Source organism: Lepidochelys olivacea, assembly GCF_965140295.1.
Source record: "Lepidochelys olivacea isolate rLepOli2 genome assembly, chromosome: 3".
Lineage (NCBI taxonomy): Eukaryota > Metazoa > Chordata > Testudines > Cheloniidae > Lepidochelys > Lepidochelys olivacea.
In genome coordinates this window covers 179072203-179093380 of record NC_140413.1, presented here as the reverse complement: position 1 = coordinate 179093380, position 21178 = coordinate 179072203, and the positions used below count along the sequence as shown (strand labels likewise).

General features: G+C 45.3%; 1 protein-coding gene across 3 annotated transcripts in view; it reads right to left on the bottom strand.

Moving 5' to 3' along the window:
- The window catches only part of MSH2 (mutS homolog 2), a 99917-nt gene extending 81333 nt beyond the window's left edge, over positions 1-18584 (bottom strand). For all 3 annotated transcript variants that reach the window (XR_014710886.1, XR_014710887.1, XM_084623544.1), the window contains exons 1-5: positions 18326-18584; positions 7802-7956; positions 6349-6627; positions 4616-4762; positions 2135-2284 (exon numbers count right to left, since the gene is read on the bottom strand). Coding sequence is in view for 1 of the 3 variants with exons in the window: in XM_084623544.1 (XP_084479670.1) it covers positions 2135-2284; positions 4616-4762; positions 6349-6627; positions 7802-7956; positions 18326-18554 (960 nt within the window). In the remaining 2 variants the exon portion in view is untranslated. The remainder of the gene's footprint in view (positions 1-2134; positions 2285-4615; positions 4763-6348; positions 6628-7801; positions 7957-18325) is intronic.
- Positions 18585-21178: the final 2594 nt, after the last annotated feature.

The window sequence follows — 21178 nt, the reverse complement described above, 5'->3', positions numbered from 1 at the left end:
AATATGGTGTGCTCCAGCAGCAGGGGGAAAATCAACATCAGACCGCCCCCCACACACACCACCCCTCTGCAGCAGCAGAATTCCATAGTAATGGTTTGCTATGTGTCCCGGAGCAGATAAGCATGCCAGCTGTCAGAAACAGAGCTTTGAAAGGGGATATCCACATGCCTGCAGCCAAGTTCAAAACAATGACCAGAATGGCCACTTGACTTCAAGGGATTATGGGATGTTCCCGGAGGCCAATCGCAGTGCAGTAATGCAACATGTCATCCACACTGACACCCCGGCATTTCAGCCAGGACACAACAAGCTCTATGATTCTTGTGCAGGAGGATTACCAGGGGTGCTCCAGCTGCAGAGTCCAGGCGCTCTAGGTGCCTTGCCTGTGTGGACACCTCAGGCGTTAGTGCACTTGGGGCTGATTTAATGCGCTCTAACTTGCAAGTGTAGCCAAGCCCCTATGTTGTCATTCACTGAATCCTAGATATGAAACTCACAAGGATTCCACTGCAATAAGCCCTGGAGCTCTTGGGGCTGATGGGCTCCCTGTTTGAGCCAGGATTCTCCGGTCACCCAGGGTCCCTGACACTAAACTGTGAGCCTGGAGGTCATAGGACCAATTCCCAGGGTCTGCTGCACAGAGGCAGCCCCATACAGACTGCCTCAGGCTGGTGACCCCAGCACTTCCAATCTCCTGGGCCAGCTGGAAGCCCTGAGAATGCCTGACCCTGGTGTAGTCTGTATGGCAGGGGCTGTCCCAAAACCTGTGGCTCTGGAACCTGATTCTAGGAATCAAAGCTCCCAGCTCCACAGCAGGGACCCTGGAAGCCCAGGCTTGAAAACGGGAGCTCAGAAACCTTGAGTGCCAGCCCCAGCAGGGTCTCTGGAACACCAGCAAGTTTCCAATAGAAACCTACCTGTTTCAACAAGACTTTTGTGAAATCTGTAATAGATTTGGTGAAACATTCCACTTCAGCGAATTTGCATTTTAAAGTCAGTAGATCTATTGTGTAAACAAGGTGCCATTTTACTAAGCTACTTTTTGATCCCCTGCACTGGGGACTTTTAGGACTATATTTTGAGCTTGCTCTATGCAACACCTCCCTTAAATAAAAGCCCATCTTCAAATGATTAAAATTAGATGGGAAGAGTCCTCCCAATGCCAAGAATCTAGTCAGAAAATTACATCTGTCCCAGTCTCCCAGGCAGGAACTCAGGAAGGAGAGGAGTTTAGAGGGTGCCAATCCCAAGAACTCCTGCATAAAGTTGGAGAAGGGAATGGAGCAGAGGTTCCCCTCCCTAAACTCTTGGGTATAGCAGGAGAAGGCAGCAAAAATGTTCAGACTTCTCCTTTCTCCCTGAGCTAGCAAGCCTAGGTGCCAGATCTGAGTTCTTTATTCCCTGGAATCTCCAGGAGTCTCTCCTTTGTGGAGTGGGGAAGTAGTACTCTACTCCCTGGGCTTCTTCCATGGGCCCCAAAATGCATATACTTTGTAACTCAGGCCAAGGAGCACTAAGCAGAATCTGGTATGAAAAAAATACAACAGGTGAAATCAGTATATACACCAGTGTTTGAACTATTTCTCTGTGGGCATAGTCAGCAAATACACCAAAAGCGACATTCGGCCATTTGTTTTTAAAAAGGCTACGCTGACAGTGCCCATTTAAATATGTCAAGGTTTCTTTGGCAGAACTTTCAGAGGAATCTGTTTACTGACTGCTTTCAGCTGCATCTTGCATCACTTCCTGCTCAATAAGAGGAGCACTGTGACAAGCCCCTTCCTCCCTCAGCCTCCCCGTGTAAGGTAGGATTCTGCATGCAAATAAATGAGACCGAAAATACTAAGCTGCAGACACTGGAGATGGGAACCCCTCTGGCTCTGCCTGCTGGGAATTTCTGGGGGGGGGGGTTAGATAAAGTCCCCCACTCTGCTTGCTTTTTTCAAGGAAATTACACAGCATCAGAGTGGCCAAACACACAAAATAGAAACCAGAAATCAGAATCTCCAATTATGCACCACCACCGCTATAAAGGATTTTTGGGGTAGTCTGTATTTGCAAGTAGCAAAGTGTATACTTTTGTGAATTAAACTGGAAGCAAGTTCATTAGTTTAAATACATGTTTGTTTCTTACCTGGAAAAGGTTAAGGGCTCGAACAGCTGCATTATCCAGTATCATATATTGACTGAGGTCAAAGCTAGTCAATTCAAATTGTCCAAAGTTAGATTCATCCAACAAGAGCTCTAAATACTTGATAACGGCCGACAAGGATGAAATCGCAACCTAAAGTTACAAAGGTGTGTTACAGTAAAACAAACTAGTTCTGACAACAACAGATGCTTTTATAGAATGACAATATCCAAAAGTAGCATCTCAGAGCCACGTCAACGTAAAAAAAATATCAAAAAGCAAACAAAAATTCTGATTATCTGATGAGACTTTAGTCTAAAACAGGAATTCATAATGCCCTGGGAACTTGGGTTACACTCAGGGTCATCAAACCTCTGCTGAGTTACAAAATCCAGTAGATGTGAAGATAAAGCCTATGTGTCTCATGCATTTCCACAGAACTGGTTACCAGGAACCTTAGAAATTACAAAATACGAAGTATTTTAGTATATAAATACAGCATGCGCTAAATATATGTTCAAAATATTCAGAAACAAAAAAAATTTTTACATTTGTTATGGCTGTTTGCCAACAAACCATAAAAAAATTAGGAAATAAAGTACAGGATTAAACTTCTTGAGAAGAACAATTGGCAAGTAAGTAAGTATCCTTTGCATGTGCATCCAGCTTTCGAAAGCAGAGTATCTTGAAGTAGTTAGGTAGGAGATAAAGGTACTATCCCTGGCTCCCATCTCAAATCCAAATGAGACTAAAGGGGAATGGAATATTTTTGGGAGAAACTGCTTAATACTGCATATGCTTATACAGGTGTTTAAAGTCTGCATCTGTTTTCACTGAAGTACTATGGAAGAAGCTGTTACTGCTGCTCCCATGGTACCATCATACATGCTTACTCCCTGAGCCACCCAAAAAGAACTATCCTTCTGTCTCTCTTGAGGCTGTTCAAGCCGCAGAAGTAACCATACCTTTTCCTAACACATGAACGGTGACCCTAGGAAACCTTCAGTGCCAACAGGCAAAGTGTTCACTGTTCTGTAACAGTAACTCTTAAGAGGCCTGACAAACTCACTACACCTAGCACACCACTTTCATGGTACTTATCCAGATATGAGGTCATGTAAAATTAAATGAAAGCCAGAATCACACTGATAACTAAACTTATTGTGAACTGTATGTATGGATGCTATGTAAAGAGGCAGGAGGGTAACAAGGTGACTCTTAGGGCTGGGGACCCCAAGACCCATCACGTAGATGCCATAAAGTTGAAGAAGCCATTAATGGAACATGAGACCACCACCTCTCCCACTTGTGACCTATTGCAAAAAGTCACAAACAAATTAAGTAACCCATGCAGAATTTTACTCCTTACCATCCTTACCATTCCTAACCTGCATTATAGTCTATGGTGCCTAGCTGTGACAAGCAAGTTGGCCCTCCCATGAGATTTTTGCCTAGAAAGGTCACTGCACAGTTGCCACAGCACAAAAAACACAGGATGTTCTCACATATGCAGAGGTCAGCCATGCAGAAACTGGACTGGCTGGCCGATTCCATTTGCTATGACTAACCTAAATGTGTAATTAAAGATTTAAGGAACATTAAGTCATAGAAATGAGATTTTCAATTAGTTAAGAAGGCACAAGGCCTGCAGTCACTCCTATTCCTTCTGGGATAGAATTCTATAGTCTAATTCCAACTCTTGGGAAGGTGCCCTCTCCTACAATCACAAGCTTCCTCCTATAAAAACGTGACTGTTTCCTTGAGAGTAAGTGTTATGCAAGTCAGCGTGAGGGCACACGTGCTGTCAGGTAGCTATGCCCAATTTCTTAAAGAGCTTTGAATGTCACATCAGGACCTTAAAATGGGATTCTATTCCATGGGGAACCAAAACAGAGAGCATTAATTTAGAGGTCTCTATGATAAGTTTCAGACCATAGGAATAAGTACCTAAAACCACTTATAAACCCATGCAGAAGAGTAGGATTCCATAACCACCTTATGTACAGAAATGTAAATGCACCATGGCAAATTTAAAGTTACTTTTAATTTATGCTTTAGTAGTCCCTAGTAATAGTGGGTTTTCCTTTAAAAAGTGTCCATTAAAGTATCAACTACAAGGTGATGTAGTTTCAGTAGTCAGGGAAAGGTTTAAAAGAATCTTACAGACTTCAACCTTCCCCTCTAAACATTTGGCATCACGAAAGCCATGACACCAGTACAGTGAAATCAAAATTATACACTATTGCTATATCTCATTTAAAAAGTATTGTTCACATTTTGGTGGTGCTCAAATATGCCAGATATTGGACAAACAGAAAGGCAGTCTGTGTCCTGAAGAGTTTGCAGTCCGATTAACAAACAAAGTCAGGAAGAAAGGAATACAGTAAAAGCAGAGTGGTCAGTCGACAACTGACAGTGTTCCATTTTTAAAAAAATATGTATTATCAATCGCTACTCTATCTACAGCAGCTACAAGTTACTCACCTGTTTTTCTATCTCTGGTAATGTTGCACTAGTCACTTGCTCTTCCTTTTTTGATTTTAGCAAGCGGTTGAGATCCTGCACAATATCTTTTGTTGTGAATTCAGCCTTTTTTCGGTCTGTAATCATGATTCCTCCTCTTTGAATGATCTGTTGTGTATAAGTTTAGTAAGTCATTTCCAGTTCTCAAGAGAGCGAACGTGAACTACTGAGAGTAGTCTCAAAGACAAGTTGTTAATCTGTATTCAATTGTTAGACTATACAGAGAGAAGTAAGATAGGTGTTTACTTTAAGGGTATGTCTACATTACAAAATTATGTTGACCTAAATTACGTTACCATACAGCCACTGCAGTAATTAAATCACTTTTTATTCCTGGGGGAATTCTATGCCACTGCGTGCATGCAGAATTCATGTCCCCTGAAGATTTCTTTGCTTCCCCACAGAGAAATGGCTTTCTGACAGAGAAGCAAAGGGAAGCCAAAAGAGCAGTCACGCAACCCCCACTCCTCCCTCAGCAGTGAGGGAGCGTCATTCTCGGGACCCAGAGCAGCCGGTGGAGATGTCAATCACTGCAGGTCTGGGGTAACCTCGGCTTGTGGCTCCTACCCTGCAACAGGCTGAGCTGCTAGTCCCAGCTGGGCTGGAGGAGGACAGGACTTCCTCTTCCCCTGCAAGGAGCTGCCAAGGCTGGGTCAGACCCACCCCCAGAAACCTCCCCAGCTGCAGGAAGCTCCATACCCCACCCCCCACTTCCTGCCCCCATCCGTCCTCAGTTGCAGGGGAGGGGTCACGTTGCAGGGAGCTACGCCCCTGTCCGCCCAACCCCTGTGCATGTGGACCCCTCATCCATATCCATACCCTTGTCGAGCCTCACATCCCTGCACCCAGAACCCTTCCACCGAGCCTCACACACTTGGACCCCCCCCACCCCAAACCGAGTCTCATCCCCACAAGCCCCCCCCCAACCTCCCAACAAGCCCCTGTGCATCCAGATCCCCCTGGCACCCACACCTCCCACCAAGCTGCCCACATCCACATTTTGCCCCCCACACAGAACTCTCTCACCCCACACATGGATTCCCCCATACTTGGATCCTGTAGGATGATCTCCCACCTCTGTGCAGCCAGGTGCCTGTACTCCCGACTGCCATGCTGGAGCCACATTTATTTATTGACAAATAAAACGTGCAGAATTTTTTGGGAGTGGGAGCAAAATTCCCTCAGAAGTACAGACTTTTGCACGTCCCCACTACACTCCTTGTGTTAGTGGTGCATGTCCCCACCAGGAGTGCTTACACCAATTTAACTGTCAGTGTGGGGCAACAGTCCACGTAAGCAACACAGTGTCTGTACAGACACTGCGTCGACCTAACTATGTCAACCTAACCACTACACCTCTTGTGCAGGTGGAATTATTAAGTTGGCACAGTGGGCATTATATCAGCAGGAGCAACATTTTAGTGTAGACACTTAGAATTAGGTTGACTTGAGCTGCCTTGCGTAGATCTAACTCGAAAGCATAGACAAGGATTAACAGTATCTTTTGTTGTTGATTACGTTTTAATCAACAAGCGATGTATATATCATCCAGAATTCCCTCAAGTTAATATATTAATCCTGTTCATTTCTTAGCCTTTATCAATCTTAGTTCACAACTTATTTCAGAGCTTTTTCTTCCCATTCTCAAATAATACAAATGTAAATCAGTCAGTCCACATATACACCCCACTTACGTGTCGCAGTTTTCCCATATCTCCAGAAGTCTCTCCTCCTGGTAGCACACATTCCTTAGGTCCAATTTGAACCAGCAGAGCTTCAAGGTTTGAGAACTGATCGTTATCTGGAAACTCACAGACACCCAGCTTCCTGAGCGTAGTGTCAACATACCCAACTCCAACTATTCTTTGTCCATCAGCAGTATATAGCTTAACACCCACAACACCAATGGCAGTCGACATGTCATTATTGCCAAAGAGAATTTCCTCAAACTGGGCAAGGTTACCTGGAGAACCCTATTTGAGAAAGAAAACTTAGAACAGCCCTACAATTTTTTTTCTAATCTTTTGCAGAACAAACACTGTCCAGGTTAGTAGAACAAATTGGGGGTTTTTTTGCATTTCAGAGAAATCAGTGTTCTAGGATTTCTCAAACTTTAAAATCATCTGAAATAGAAATAAAAGCAAATATGATAATTAACTACATAAATTTGTATCCAATAAAATTCATTCCCAATGCAACTGGATTCCCAAACTATCCTGAAATCTGAAACTGCTTTTAAAATAAGATAACGGGAGTGAGGTAATATCTTTTACCCGGACCAACTTCTGTTAGTGAGAGCCACAAGCTTCTGAATATACACAGAGCTCTTCTTTAGATCTCTTCCAGGCTCCGTGTAAGCTCAAAACCTTGCATCTCACCAACAGAAGTTGGTCCAATAAAAGACATTACCTTACCCACCTTGTTTCTCTACTATCCTGGGACCAACACAACTACAACACTACATTCAAACTAAGATTAATTTGAACTACCTTTCTAGTCTCAAATTATGTTACTCTAATCCAGAAGTGTCAAAACACCCAGCCTGTAATTTGTGGACAACAGGACATTCAGATTCTACAGTTTTAGCTTTTGGTTTAAAAAAATTTCTTGTCCTAATGGTTGCAAAGAAAGCCTAAATGTGATTAATACAATGTTGTCTTTGGAGCGTGAGGATAGAAACATTTTGGCACCTGTAGTGTAGTGATTTTTTGATGCTGTAAAACATAGTAATATAATATGCTGTATATACATGCTTTTTTTTTTTAAAGGCACAAAGGGACAAATGAAATACTGCATGCTCACAGTACATAAAATAGACAGGGTTCTAACTTTTCAAACTATTAAGACTATACTTGCAGAAAAAAAATATGAATTTAAACCTCCAGCTATACAGTAAGTCAGTTGTCCTGAAGCTCCCCCAGAGCATCATATGGCACACCTGCAGTGCAGGATCCACCCACCCTGGAGTAGCGGGGAAATGCTGCGACATACGGAAAAATATGGACATACCTCCCCTCCCCCTCCCCAATCATGTGGCCAACTGGAGGCACTGAAAGCCTGTAAGGAAGTTTGAAACTGGATGAATAGAAGCATAGTAAACATCTGCATTTTTTTCCACTTCAATCATATGGAGATAGAAAATTGTACCTTGTATGCCAAATACCAGTCATTCTCTTTGGTAGATTTACTTCCTGCTTTGTTCTTGTAAATTTCAACTCTGTACTGACGAACCAGAAGTAAATCTCTCAGAAAAGATTCGAAGTTCATTTTACTAAGCACAACACTCTCGAGTTTCTGATTTCCTACAGGAAGAGGAAAAGTGAATAAAATATTTGTAAGGTAAATGTAGTATTGGTTTTCTTACATACATTCTGTAATTGAGAGCTCTGCAAAGGATAAATGTAATAACCTTTAGAGGATACAGTATTATTTTGACAAGCAAGGAAGAAGCACACACAAATTCCAAGAACCAAAATAAAAACATCTCACTTCGTTGTAAAGAGTATGCGGATTTCCAAGTGTTAAGAACAGCTCCAGATTCTGTAGAAAACTTGATTGACCCAGAAAGCAATCGAGTCAATTTCAAAAATTTTCACTAATCTATAAAATTGATCTACTTTTCCCTCTTGATATGGGTTTTACCCTCAGATTTTCTAGTTTGTCTTTCGCACTACACAATAGTTTTTCTGAGCAAGGAGAGTGGAAACAAGCTACAGTTTTCTCTTCAGGGGAGTACTACCAATGATAACTCATGAAAAACTCTGTTGTCCACATTAATTCAAGGGGCGGCCTCCTGCTATATAGTGACCTGAATTCTGCCACAATAAAAAATAAAATAAAATAAAAGAGTTAAGAGCATGCACATTAATTCAAAAAAAACCCCCTATACATCACCATAAAACCCACTACCCTAAGGAAACTATGTGTAGCTGACAAAATTCTTGGTTTTACTCTTAAGTCCACCAAATTGGAAGCTTTTCTCTCCCTTTTATATCTTTAATAAGTATACCACCCACTTATCCTACAAATCTTACAACTATAGCAGGATTTTAGATTGTTTTCTTCATTCAGAACTCAACCAATAGCCATACAAATGAGTTACATTAGAATCAGAGGAAATGGAAACACACGCTGTTAAGCTCTCTCTCTGCCAACGCAGGATTGCTCATACAGCATGATGTTTAGTATTTTGTTCAGTCTGGTTTTAAAGTAGTTAAAAGAGGTGACCATCTGCAGCACATGAAGAATGTGTGAATGAAGTTTTACATGTGACCTTCATTCAAAATAAAAGTTATACTTTAGGACATTTGAATACTGTAGCTGATACTCAAGAGTTAAGTTTTGGTTCAGTTTAAACCTGGAACTAAGGAAGAATATAAATGCATGCATGCATGTTTAATATCTTCTGGATTTGAACCTTTATGAGCTTTAAAATTTGTAATACACTGTCAAGCTCAATAAGTCTTTACAGTGCAAATAAAAAAAAAAATCAAAGTTTAGCATGTATTACAGAACAATGTTTTCCCTCTTGACACAATTGAGGGAAAAATTACTATCACTATTGTGACCGTGCCATTCAGATTTATTTTACTGAATGTGAACTAGTAACATTACACTGTAGAGTAACTCCTCACTTAACATTGTAGTGATGTTCCTGAAAAATGTGACTTTAAGTGAAATGATGTTAAGCGAATCCAATTTCCCCATAAGAATTAATGTAAATAGGGGGGGTTAGGTTCCAGGGAAATTTTTTTTTGCCAGACAAAAGGCATTAGATACATTTTAAACAAGCAATTTAATACTACAATCATCATTGCCGAGTATGAAGCGTGGTTGAGGTGGTGGAGTCAGAGAGTGGAAGAAGGTGGATTGTCCGGCTGCTCCTCTTGCTGAACTCGAAAAAACACATTAGAGATGGTTGTTTTGCTTCCCCTCCCCACCCCCTTTTTTTTTTTTTTTTTTTTTTTTTTCAAGTGAATGGCGAAGCTCCTGTGCATTTCACAGACTTTCATGGGAGCAGGGCCAGGTTCTGTGCATCTCTGCGCCACTTCTCCCCCTTGCTCCAGCGAAGCAGGAGCTGGAATGCTACTCCTGGAACTTGCTTTGGGCGGGCTGCCGCCCCCTGTGTTCTTGCCTCCCTCCAGCGAAGGGGAGGGAGCAGATAAAACATGATTTACTCTGTAGCAAGACAGCAAGGCAGGGCCTCTGCTGTGCACCGCCCGCAGCTGCTTTGCAGGCAGCCGGTGGCGTCGCAAGCACTTGGTGTAGAGCCCTATTCCCGAGCAGGGCCATTGGGCCAGTGAATCGCTGGGGTGGGGGGGTAGTGTGCATGTGCTGGGTGTTTACAAACTTATTGTACGTACAGTACCACAGTTGGGAGGTGCCCCTACTTTACCCCGCACAGGTACAGTCCACTGGTACTGGAGACAATGAGGCAGGGCAAGGAGGCTGAAGGTGCTGTGGGCTAAGAGAAGCACGTTGCGCAGCAGCAGCTTCCCCTACTCTGCAAGCACCAGGGGCGGAGGACTCAAACCTCGGCCCGGCCACTCCACCCCTTCGCCCAAACCCATACCCTTAACCCGCCTCTTCTTTCCCCCCACCTTTACTCCGCATGCCGCGTCCTCGCTCCTCCCCCCTCCCTCCTGCCAAGGGCAATCAGCTGATTTGCGGTGTTCAGGAGGCAGGGGGAGCCTGCGCACCAAGTTCTTGCTCCTCCAGCCTCGCCCCTTTCTCCTCAATGCCGCAAGCCAGCTGACTGCTACGGGCCGTAGGCAGGGGAGGAATGGGAAGGCGCTGATCCACGGGATCTGCCGGTGGGTAGGAGGCACTGGGGCGGGGGGCGGGGCGCGTAGGGAGGCTGCCAGCTGCGGAGAAAGCAGGCAGCCAAACAACATAATAGTGGAGCATTGCACAACTTTAAATGAGCATGTTCCCTAATCGATCAGTAACGTAACAACGAAACAATGTTAACCGGGACGACTTTAAATGAGGAGTTACTGTATTTAAAGCAATTCCTGATCAAGCACAATACGATGAAGTGAGCTGTAGCTCACAAAAGCTTATGCTCAAATAAATTGGTTAGTCTCTAAGGTGCCACAAGTACTCCTTTTCTTTATACTAAGGCCTGGTCTACAATGCACAGTTTTGTCGGCAAAAGGCAGCTTTTGGCAATGAAACAGTAGAGGTTTACACACTGCAATGTCACTGTCAGCAACAAAATAGAACCACCTCAAAGAGAGTCACAGGGCTTTTTACACAAAAGTTTTGACACCAAAGTGCCTGTATAGACACCACACTATTTTATTGCTGTAATTGGCCTCGAGAGGTTGTCCCACAATGCCCATCCCAACCGCTCTGGTCAGCGGTTCCAACACTGCTGCCCTACAGCCAGGCAAGCAACTGTCCACCCCTCCTCTCCTTTAAAGCCCCGGGAATTTTTGAAATTCAACATGCTGTTCGCTCGGCCTGGAGAGCTCACATCACATCTTCCCAACTGACCTTGTTCCACACAGCAGACGCTCTCCCACTTGGACCACTGCGGAGCTGCTGGATCTGGGGAGAGGCAGCTGTGCAGTCCCAACTGCGCTCCAGCCATAGGAATTTCAATACCCATTGGCAGATTTCATGAAGCTTGGGCAAAAAAGAGCTATGATTGGGACATGCTACAATGTAGAGCAATGACCAAGGAGCTGAGGCACATGTACCAGAAGGCGAGGGAAGCAAAACACCGCTCCGGCGCTGAGCCCCAGACCTGCCATTTTTATAGGGAGTTGGATGCTATCTTCAGCGGCGACCCCACCTCCACCACCAGTAGCCCCATGGATGAGAGGAGACCCCTGGTAATTGGTTTTGCTTTGTGAAGTGCAGAGGTGGGTTGATGGCATAGAAATGTATAAGGCTGGCTGTATTTCTGTGTGCTGGACATTCCCCTGTGCAGCTAAGCAGTATGGCAGAACAAGGTGCTGATGCACACTGAGATTTCATGGGAATCCTCCAGAGATCTCTAGGAAACTTTTCTGGATGTACTCGCCAATCCTCTGCCAAAGGTTCCTTGGCAGAGCTTCTGTGTTCCTTCCCCCATTGAAGGAAACTTTCCCACGCCATTCTGCAAACACTTGCAGGGACCAAAGCAGCACACAGGCAAACGGCATAGGGACTGGGACGGAATCTGCAAGTGTGTAGTAGATGCACGCTTGCTCACTCTCAGGAGTGAGATATCTGCTACAATGACCCCCATCTGTGGAAAAGGGTGCAAAATTTAGAATATTGTCCCTAGTCAACTGCACTGCGACCCTTTCATATTGATTTTCTCTTGATGTAGAACGTACCTCCTCCTGGGATAAACTCACCATGCTGGTCAGTGAGGAAGTGATTTGTGTGTTAGTAGAGGTGTATTTTACTGTACTGTTTCAATCCTCTGCATGTACTTAATCATGCTTCTGTGTATTGTTCTTTGTGCTTCTGCAGATGTGGCCTTCGAAGGCACCCTGTACACACCAGCAGAGCACCTCCAACAGATAAGAAAGCACCCAAGATGGAGCAAAGAAGAGACATTCCAGGAGGTCATGCAATGCTCAGATGCAAAAAACAGGGAACACAGGCAGTGGAGGACAGAAAAGAGGACAAAAGCAAAAACAGAACAAAAAGCAGGACAGAAAAGAATATGAGGCTTACAACAGGGATGCAATAGAGAGGATGATAAAAGTTATGGAGAAACAAACCAAGATGCTACCATCCTTCATAATGCTCCAAACTGAGCAGATGCCTGTCTGTCCTCCCCACCAGCATATTCAGAACTCTTTCCCATGACTTCCCCAAACTCCACCCGTGAATTCCTTTCCGTTGTCTAGGACTTCTTGCTTTCCCGCTCACTCCACCCCCCAGACATCTTTTCAAATGACAGCTGGACTTATGCACAGCTCTGAAAGTCGGCCCTCCTCTGATACCTCCTCTCCCCACAGCAATTGTGGGCGTGGGTGCGGGTGGTGCTGTATTTTTTTGTACAAGAAAAGCGAAGGGCTTTTTTTTAATATGAACTCTGTTTCCTGCAAATTGTGATAATACATGGCAGCAACAAGCAAGCAAGCAAGCAGTTAAATCATTAGTTTATATTGAATCATAGGCCACAAAAAAATCACAAGTTCCTCCTTGCAAAACTTGATTTCATTAAGCATTGTAGTCCAGAGCATAGCAACATACATTACTGATTCTCATCTTCGAAGTGTTGCCTCAAAGCCTTCCTGATTTGAACTGTCTCCTGTTGTGAGCCCTTCTAACAGCCCTAGTATCTGGCTGCTCAAAAGCAGCAGTCCACCCTTGAGCAAACTTTTTCCCCTTACCATCACAAATATTGGGCAACGTGCAACACGCAACTACGATCGTGGAAATATTATCCTCATTGAGGTCTAACTTGCCATAAAGGCATCGCCAGCATGCCTTTAATCTGCCAAATACGCATTCCAGGGTCATCCTGCAGCTACTGAACCTATTGTTGAATCGCTCCTTATTGCTATTTAGGTTTCCCATGTAAGGCTTCATGAGCCATGGCATTAAGGGGTATGCCAGGTCTCCCAGAATCACTATGGGCATTTCAACATCTACTGTAATCTTCTTGTCTGGAAAGAAAGCCCCATTTTGCTACTTTCTGTACAGGCTGGTGCTCCCAAAGATACATGCATCATGCACCTTTCCAGACCACCCCGTATCGAGGTTAGTGAAATGCCCACAGTGATCCACAAGTGCCTGCAACACCACGGAGAAGTACCCCTTACTATTGATGTACTCCGTCACAAGGTTGTATGGTGCCAATGTTATACCAATAAATTAAAAACCAGCAGGATATTATTAAAGAGGAAAAGGCAAAATACCACATGTATTGTGAATACAGAAAGAATCATAGTAAGCAGTTATAGCTATAACATTCCATTCAGTCTCATATTTATTCACACATTCATTCATACAAATACACACACACAGGTTCTGCAAGGTTGTTATCATAGTTACCAGCCTTAGAGTTGCTCATGCCAAGCCATTGGCCAGGTGACCTGGACGTGAGGAGGGAGCAAGGCCTTGTCAGATGCTCATCTGATGCTCCTGGAAGTTGGTTTGCAGAATCAGACCCCAAAGTTCTTGCTTTCTAGAGTCCATTTTTATAGGAATTTCTTCCTATGCCAGTCTATGGGAATTGCTTCATCATGCTGTTGCTGAATCAATCAGCAGATAGCACGTTCCTGACGGCTCCATGCTGCCAGATGTTATCTTGTTCTTTGGTTCTCCCATTCTTGAGGCTGTTGGGTGGATTCCAGTCTGCCCTCCGGGGGGTCCTCTCATTATTTTCACTTGACGCCTTCTTCAGCCGATGGACACTAGATTCTTAGGCTGGCACCTCCCTGATCATTCAGTTATTATCCACATACATCCTCTATCTCTATTTTAATCACAATTGTTAATACAACAAAAGGGCAGGGAGTCTCTGGGTGCTGTTTCTGTTGTTACAGAGTATTGCTTTGAGTCTCTCTCTGTGTGAATTGCTTTGAGAACAGACTCTGTCTTAAAATGTACTAAGGCAACTAGCAGCTTGAAAGTTTCACACAGAAGGAGAGAAACAGTACCAAAAACCAAGAGACCTCTTAATTAATAATACCCTGGAATTTAAACTATGGGGAATCAAACTCATTTGTGATTTTAATACAGAACTTCTTTAATATGATCCAACACCAAAACTGGAAAGTGTGCACCATCTATTGCTCCTCCACAATTAGGGAAAGCCATCTGCTATTTCACATGCCAAGAGTCACGGTCTTTCATAGCAGGATGCAATTAATGGCCTTGCACACTCCTGTTAACGCAGCCCCAACGGTTGACTGCCCAACTCCAAATTGATTTGCAAACAACTGGTAGCAATCTGGAGTCGCTAGCTTCCACACACTGATCACCATGCGCTTCTCCACTGAGAGCAGCTCTCATTTGGGTATCCCTGCGCCACAGGGCTGGGGCGAACTCAGCACACAGTTCCAGGAAGGTGACTTTCCTCACCCAAAAGTTCTGCAGTCATCCCAGACTTGCATAACGATGCCATCCCGCCACTCAGTGCTGGGTTCCCATGCCCAAAAGCGACAGTCCACGTGTTCAGTGTTTCCGTGAATGCCAAAAGTTATGTGTATTGCTTCTATTCATGGCACACAGCAGGTCAGGCAACCGTGAATCCTGCTCAGATTGGAACTTCACGATTAACTGCACTGCCATTCGCAATGTGCTTCTGACAGCTAGAAGAGCATCTGATAGCAGTGCAGGATCCATTCTTTCAGACAGGTGGCAGAGCGAGCAGAAAACAAGCAACACTGAAAAATGCCTTGAGCCAAAGACAGAAGCACATGGAATGCTGGGATGGAAAGCAGTGCATCATGGGACACTGAGCCCAGACTCATGATGTGCTGCGATCCACTCCGCCTTTCCACAAGACCTAGCGGCAGAAGGCGGACAACTGAACTGTGGGATAGCTACCCATAGTGCATTACTCTCACTGTTGATGCTACTGCCCCAAGTGTGGATGCGCTCTGCTGACAGAGGAAGACAGTGTGAACATTCAACAATGATTTTCTTTTAGCACATTTTTGATCATCAACCAAACTTTCAGTAAAAAAAACTGTCAGTGTAGACATGGCCTAAGTTTGCCTCTCACATTGCAGTATTTTTCTGGATATCATTCTCTTTGGGCTTATCTAGATGCTCACAATATAAGTTACACAGTGAGGAAACGGAAAAAAAAATATGCACTATATAATTAACATGCTAAATTCATTGCTGAAAGGCATTACTTGGCAAACAGCCTAATGCAATTCACAAACGGGAATTCACAGTTACAGCCACTAGAGACAACAGTACCTGGACTGCACTATGCCTCAGAGCATGTTGGTTAGTTATTACAATTTGGGGGGGGAGGGACATTAAAAATATTGCCAATCATGGTGTAACACTGCACTACACAATTGGCTGGACAGATTAGGAACGATTTAATTCCAAGTGTCCTATCACCCTAGGATTATGGGAAAGGCAAAGAGGAGTGCTTACATGAATTTAGGACAAAGTTTTCTTGCTTGGGTATCTAAAGTTAAACACCTAAAGCAGTGGTATCCAACCTTCTAAGCTTGGAGCCAAACATTTTATTTCAAACAGGTCAGGTGCCACATAATAATTTAGGGGAAAGTCTGTCCCATTACACTTACTTTGCAGACCTAGGGGAACTGGAACCACCCACAAATACCTAAGATTAGGGAAATTCCAAGCATGCGTAGAGCCAGCGCAACAAGTTTCAACATCTCCCTTCCCACAACCCTGGGTGCAAGGCTAGGGGGAGCGTGTCATACTCTGGCTATTCCTAGCTGACCCGCGGTCCACTGGGGAAATACCCAGTGAGCACAAGTTACAGCAACTCAGAGACCTATAAATACATCCGATGAAGCGGGTTCTAGCCCACGAAAGCTTATGCCCAAATAAATCTGTTAATCTGTAAGGTGCCATCGGACTCCTTGTTGTTTTTGTGGATACAGACTAACAGGGCTACCCCCTGATACTTGAGACCTATAAATAACCACTTATTGGTCTAAAACAAGTGCTTAGACTTTTAAATGTTGTCAAGGTTCCTCCCCCACTCTGAACTCTAGGGTATAGATGTGGGGACCTGCATGAAAAACCTCCTAAGCTTATCTTTACCAGCTTAGGTCAAAACTTCCCCAAGGTATAAAATATTCCACCCTTTGTCCTTGGATTGGTCACTACCACCACCAAACTAATACTGGTTAGTGGGGAAGAGCTGTTTGGAAGTGTCTTTCCCCCCAAAATACTTCCCAAAACCTTACACCCCACTTCCTGGACAAGGTTTGGTAAAAAGCCTCACCAATTTGCCTAGGTGACTACAGACCCAGACCCTTGGATTTTAAGAACAATGAACAATCCTCCCAACACTTGCACCCCCCCTTTCCTGGGAAATGTTGGATAAAAAGCCTCACCAATTTGCATAGGTGACCACAGACCCAAACCCTTGGATCTGAGAACAATGAAAAAGCATTCAGTTTTCTTACAAGAAGACTTTTAATAAAAATAGTAGTAAACAGAAATAAAGAAATCCCCTCTGTAAAATCACGATGGTAGATACCTTACAGGGTAATTAGATTCAAAAACATAGAGAACCCCTCTAGGCAAAACCTTTAGTTACAAAAAAGATACACAGACAGAAATAGTTATTCTATTCAGCACAGTTCTTTTCTCAGCCATTTAAAGAAATCATAATCTAACATGTACCTAGCTAGATTACTTACTAAAAGTTCTAAGACTCCATTCCTGGTCTATCCCCGACAAAGACAAGACTATAGACAGACACACAGACTCTTTGTTTCTCTCCCTCCTCCCAGCTTTTGAAAGTATCTTGTCTCCTCCTCATTGGTCATTCTGGTCAGGTGAGAGCGAGGTTACCTTTAGCTTCTTAACCCTTTACAGGTGAGAGGAGCTTTCCCCTGGCCAGGAGGGATTTCAAAGGGGTTTACCCTTCCCTTTATATTTATGACAAATGTCAACGTGTGTGTCTAATATGAATACAGGTTTGGAACCATGGCCCACAAGATCTTTCAGAAGTGTTTTAAACCTAACTGAACATAATTAAACCACAAGTCTTATCCCCTTAAGCAACCATACAAGAGATTTTCATTCCTGAACCCAAAACATCAATACATTTCTTGCTTAGAGCCAGCCCAGGTGGCAGCCCCCAACACATTGCTCTCACTTCTCCAACTAATCTATCCAGTCCTGTATTTCTCGGTTGTACTTTTAAATGGGAGTCACTGCATAGGTGGTTTGCTAAATGTGTAATCTGAGATTTCACTCAATTTAATAAATTCACCAGAAACAACATATGGCAGATACAGTAAAGAAGCTTACTCTGCAATAGGGCAACATGCAGTTAAATAGAGTGATCCGATGATTACAGTACTGTATAATGCTAACTAACAAATCCTCACTGTTGTAATGATTGTTTAGTCCCCAATACTGACACAGCAAAAATTTGTGGACCTGCTGAAGCTTCCTAAATAGTTAAAAATGCATCCATAACTGAGGTCACACTTTCTGCTCACTCTCTTACAGTGAGTCCCTCAAATGCCAACCATGACCCAGAATCCTATGCACCAGCAACAGGCGCGTTCAAATCTGGGGCCTTGGCAGCTAATCAGAAGGCTCTGGAGCGCATTTAAGAGCCAGAAACAAACCCACGCCAGACGAGAAGAGGGGCACGTTCGCGTAATCAGCGAGGCGCCGGAGGGACGCAAAGGGCTACAGTAACAACATACGGGTAACAAGTGGGTATGTAGAAGTTGTGCGGCCAGCAGAGAACAGCCCAGGACTGAGCTGGGGGCAAGCTTTAGGCAGGACACCCACCCCACGTCCTTTCACAGTTACCCTGTGAGCAGCGCCCACATGGGGAGACTCTACTGCTGAGCCCAGCACACCCTAACCTACAGCTACAGTCACACACGAGACCCCAGCGTCCCCAAGCACAGGGCCGCCCACCCGGCTGCGCCCCGGCCCTTGGCCCAAGCCGAGATTACCCCCCGGCCGGCTGCCGACCCGACCCGCGCACCGCCGCCCTGCCGGGCCCCCGCCGCCGGACCCCGCCAGTACCTGGGCCCCCCGCCAGCAGCCGGATGACGCCGCGGGTGCGGAAGAGCTCGCGGGCGGCCAGCAGCGCGTCCCCGCCGTGCACCGTGTAGTGCTCGCCGCGCTCGAAGAAGCGCACGGTGGTGTCGGGCTTGTCGGGCAGCGCCAGCACCGCGCGCACGAACCCGCCCTCGGCGCCCGAGCCCTCCGGCCACAGCGACTCCCCCGCGGAGACAGGCGCCGCCGCCGCCATGCTGCAATCTCCCGCCAGCGCCGCCCCCGCTCCCCGCCCCCCGCCCGGCTCCGCCAATCACCGCGCGGCCGGCACGCACGGCGCCCGCGTGCCGCGTTCTATCCCCGCCCCTATCCCCAGGCGGGCGGCGCTCCCGCCGATCGCTGTGCTGCGCGGCCGCGCGGCGATCAAAGGGGAGGAGCCCTGGCCTGCTCCGTGTCCTCCTGCGGCGACCGCCGGGGGCGGGGCTGGCTCCCGCAGGGAGGGTTTTGCCGGGTCCGTAGGGCGGGGGAGCCGCCCGGGGCGCTCGGGTTGGCCCTGCCCCCAGCCTGGTTGTCGCCGATCCCTCTCCGCCCGCGGTCCCGCCGGCCCTGCTGCCATAGAACCACCTTCTCGCCAAGTGTTGCCCAGCCCCCGGCAAGCCGAGGGCCCCCGTTTGTGCCCAGGAGATCCTTTCGTGCCTGGCACCCCCACTTCCTGAGACCCGGGAGACCTCGGGTCAACTCCCCTGGCTGGGGGGAGCCCATAGTGCCAAGCCCAAGCATTCCAAAATCAAGAGAGGTTTAAAAAATAATAAGTGTTACGGTCTTTTAATTTGACTTCTGGTTTTTTGAGGTTTTTTTAAGGCTTTTTTTTCCCTCCAGGTGTTGCACCACAACCATGAAGATGAGAAATGTACATTTATTTTCAATGAAAACTTCCCGAAAACTTCAGGAGCTGGAGTTTTTAAAAGAACGCTTAATACTGCAAGACTGGCTGCAAAACTCACAAGAGTTGGCAACGGAAGGGAATGTCTGCTGCAAAACAACCAGCAGCAAAAGCTAACATGGCCATAGCCAGTATCACCATGCTGCAGATGTACCGGGTGATGGGAGTACCAGTACATGCTGCATTGATCTTGAATCAGATTTGAGAGCAATCATAAGCTCATGTTGAGGTATATTCTAATATTTATATCTAAACCAGTGACCCATATCCTTTATCAGTAGGGTGTACTTTGCCCATATTACAAGAGTAACCATGCACAGGGTCATACTCATACCCTGTGTATAAATACATAATTTTATACAGGGTGCAAGTTTGCATCATAAATAAACTAATACAGATGCTGTCTTGTAAAAGTAAGCTTTGTCTTCTATTTCTTCAAACATACATGGTCACCTGTCTGCCCAGTGATGCACCTTTGTAAGACAGGCATGGGCACCGTGTCCCTCTAGGGCAGTGGTTTTCAAACTTTTTTTCTTGCGACCCAGTTGAAGAAAATTGTTGATGCTCGCCACCCAAGGGAGCTGGGGATGAGGGGTTTGGAGTGTGGGAGGGGCTCAGGGCTGAGGCAGAGGATTGGGGTGTGAGGGTGAGGGCTGCAGGGTGGGGCCAGGAATGAGGGGTTCAGGTCGTGGGAGGGGGCTTTGGGCTGGGGCAGGGGACTGGGGGTGCAGGCTCGGGGCTGGGGATGAAGGGTTTGGGGTTCAGGAAGGGGCTCTGGGTTTAAGGGGAGGCAGGGGATTGGGGCGCGAGCTTACCTCAGGCAGCTCCTGGTCAGCGGCGCAGTGGGAGAGCAAAGGCAGGCTTCCTGCCTGTCCTGGCACTGCTGACTGCGCTGTGTCCTGGAAGCAACCAGCAGCAGGTCCGGCTCCTAGTGCAGAGCTGGTGCTCGGGGCGGGGGCAGCTCATGGAGCCCGTGGTCCCCCTACCTAGGAGCCGGACCTGCTGCTGGTGCTGACCAGAGCCGCCGCGACCCAGTGCCTTACATTCCACGACTCAGTACTGGGTCGTGGCCCACAGTTTGAAAACCACTGCCCTAGAGGGACAAGGTGCCCATGCCTGTCTTACAAAGGTGCATCACTGCATGACAGAGATTGCAGTACAGTACTTGTATTAGGTGAATTGAAAAATAGTATCTTTTGTATTTTTACAGTGCAAATATTTGTAATAAAAATAATAATATAAAGTGAGCACTGTACATGTTGTATTGTGTTTCAATTAAAATCAATATATTTGAAAATGTAGAAAATATCCCAAACTATTTAAATAAATGGTATTCTATTATTAACAGTGTGGTTAATCATGTGATTAATTTTTTTAATCGCTTGACAACCCTATTTTTCCCTAATATTAGTTTTTGCATTTAAAACGTAGCTGTATGCTCTTGTAGGAAGAGACCCAACCCATTTCCTTTCCAGTAATAATAATACATAGCATGTATATAATGTATCACACATTTAAAGTATGGTATGGTATATTGCTACTTATTCCTCACAGCTCTCTGTGAGATAGATGGATAAGTAGTATTATCCCCATTTTACAGATTTGGGAATCTGAGGCAGAAAGATGAAGTCACTTGTCCAAGGTCACACAGTGTGACAGTGACAGACTTCTTAGAAAGGAACATGGGTATAACCTACCTTGGAAAATATTTGAAAATATGGTGCATACAAAATGCTGTCTTCCAAAGACAAAGAAATATGCTCTTTAGAAGTAATCTAAATTGTATTAAGGCCCTCTTCCCTAATTATCTTCCTCACAGACACAACATAAGAGAGAAACCCTTCAGATCATATGCATTAGGAATTTTTGTCTCATAAGTGTAAAATGAGAAACAGGCCTTAGTGCGTTTTTTGTAAAACCTTTTGATATTAATATGG